The sequence below is a fragment of the Apaloderma vittatum genome, unplaced genomic scaffold (assembly GCF_000703405.1).
Source record: "Apaloderma vittatum isolate BGI_N311 unplaced genomic scaffold, ASM70340v1 scaffold8146, whole genome shotgun sequence".
Lineage (NCBI taxonomy): Eukaryota > Metazoa > Chordata > Aves > Trogoniformes > Trogonidae > Apaloderma > Apaloderma vittatum.
Window position 1 is genome coordinate 2,526 of NW_009721475.1, and position 960 is coordinate 3,485.

The following is a 960-nucleotide window of genomic DNA, read 5'->3' on the forward strand; positions in this document are numbered from 1 at the left end:
AAAAGCTCATCCGAAAGCGCCCCGAGCCGCCCCCTTGCCTTTGAACATGGTGGCTTCGCCCTGACCCTCCTTCTGCTTCTCCCGAAAGAGCTTGTAGCACGCCGCGGGGCTGGCCATCAGCATCCGAAATCGCTGCGGCGAGACGGGAAGGAGAGCGGTCGCCCCAGGAGCCTCACCCAAAGGGACCTCGGGGGCTTATTTTCAGGAATGGGAATTTAAACTCTTAAAAAAAAGCAGTTATTTAGTGCTTCTGTAAACGTGGGGCTGGATCCAACCAGGTGGTGGTGATTTATGCTGTTGGCAAATACCCACCGAACCCACCCCCGAGGGGTTAAAGGATGCTGGGGCAGGGAGAAAAGTTGCACCTGGATCCAATCCTGCCCGGGGTGGGTATTTAAACCCTCCAGAGGGACTTTGCTGGAGGTTTGGTGAGCTGAGGAGCGTGACTGCTGGTTAGTTTTTTTGAGTTTTGTTCTGGTTTTGGGCTGGCATTGCAATGTTAGGGGGGAAAAAAGGAGTGAGGGAGCTTAGCACAGCTCTGAGAGGGCAAAAGCGCTGCACGGAGGGTTTGGGGCGGGTCTGGAGTGTGTAAATGCTCCTTTTCAGAACCCTCCAGGTGAAGGCATTCTTCCTCCAGGAGGTAAAAATCTTGTGTTAGAGACAGCAAACCCCAGGAGAGAGGAAAGAGAAAACAGCTGGGAGATGCTGAGCCCTGGCCAGGCCATGTGAATATTTAAATTTCTTTGCTGGCCTCTTTTTTTTCTTTTATTTTTGTTGCTCGTTAGTTAAGAAAGTCCCTTTTGGCGTTCAGGGGGTAGAAGTAAGACCCCAAGTAAAGAACTGCCTCTCAAGGGAAGGAGTTTTGGGGTTTCCCTAGAGGTTCCCCGATCTCAGAAGAGAAAACGCGGCGTTTTGGGGGTACCTTTGCGTCGGAGGTGGGCACAAAAGTGACGAACTCGT

At 52.2% G+C, this 960-nt stretch overlaps 1 protein-coding gene across 1 annotated transcript in view; it reads right to left on the reverse strand.

Annotated features, from left to right (window-relative positions):
- LOC104275454 (protein-arginine deiminase type-2-like) overlaps nt 1–960 on the reverse strand; it is a 9,631-nt gene that overhangs the window by 1,720 nt on the left and 6,951 nt on the right. The window contains 2 exon segments of the mRNA XM_009871418.1: nt 39–132; nt 923–960. The exon segment at nt 923–960 is cut by the window's right edge and continues 25 nt beyond it. Of these exon segments, the coding sequence (XP_009869720.1) occupies nt 39–132; nt 923–960 (132 nt within the window).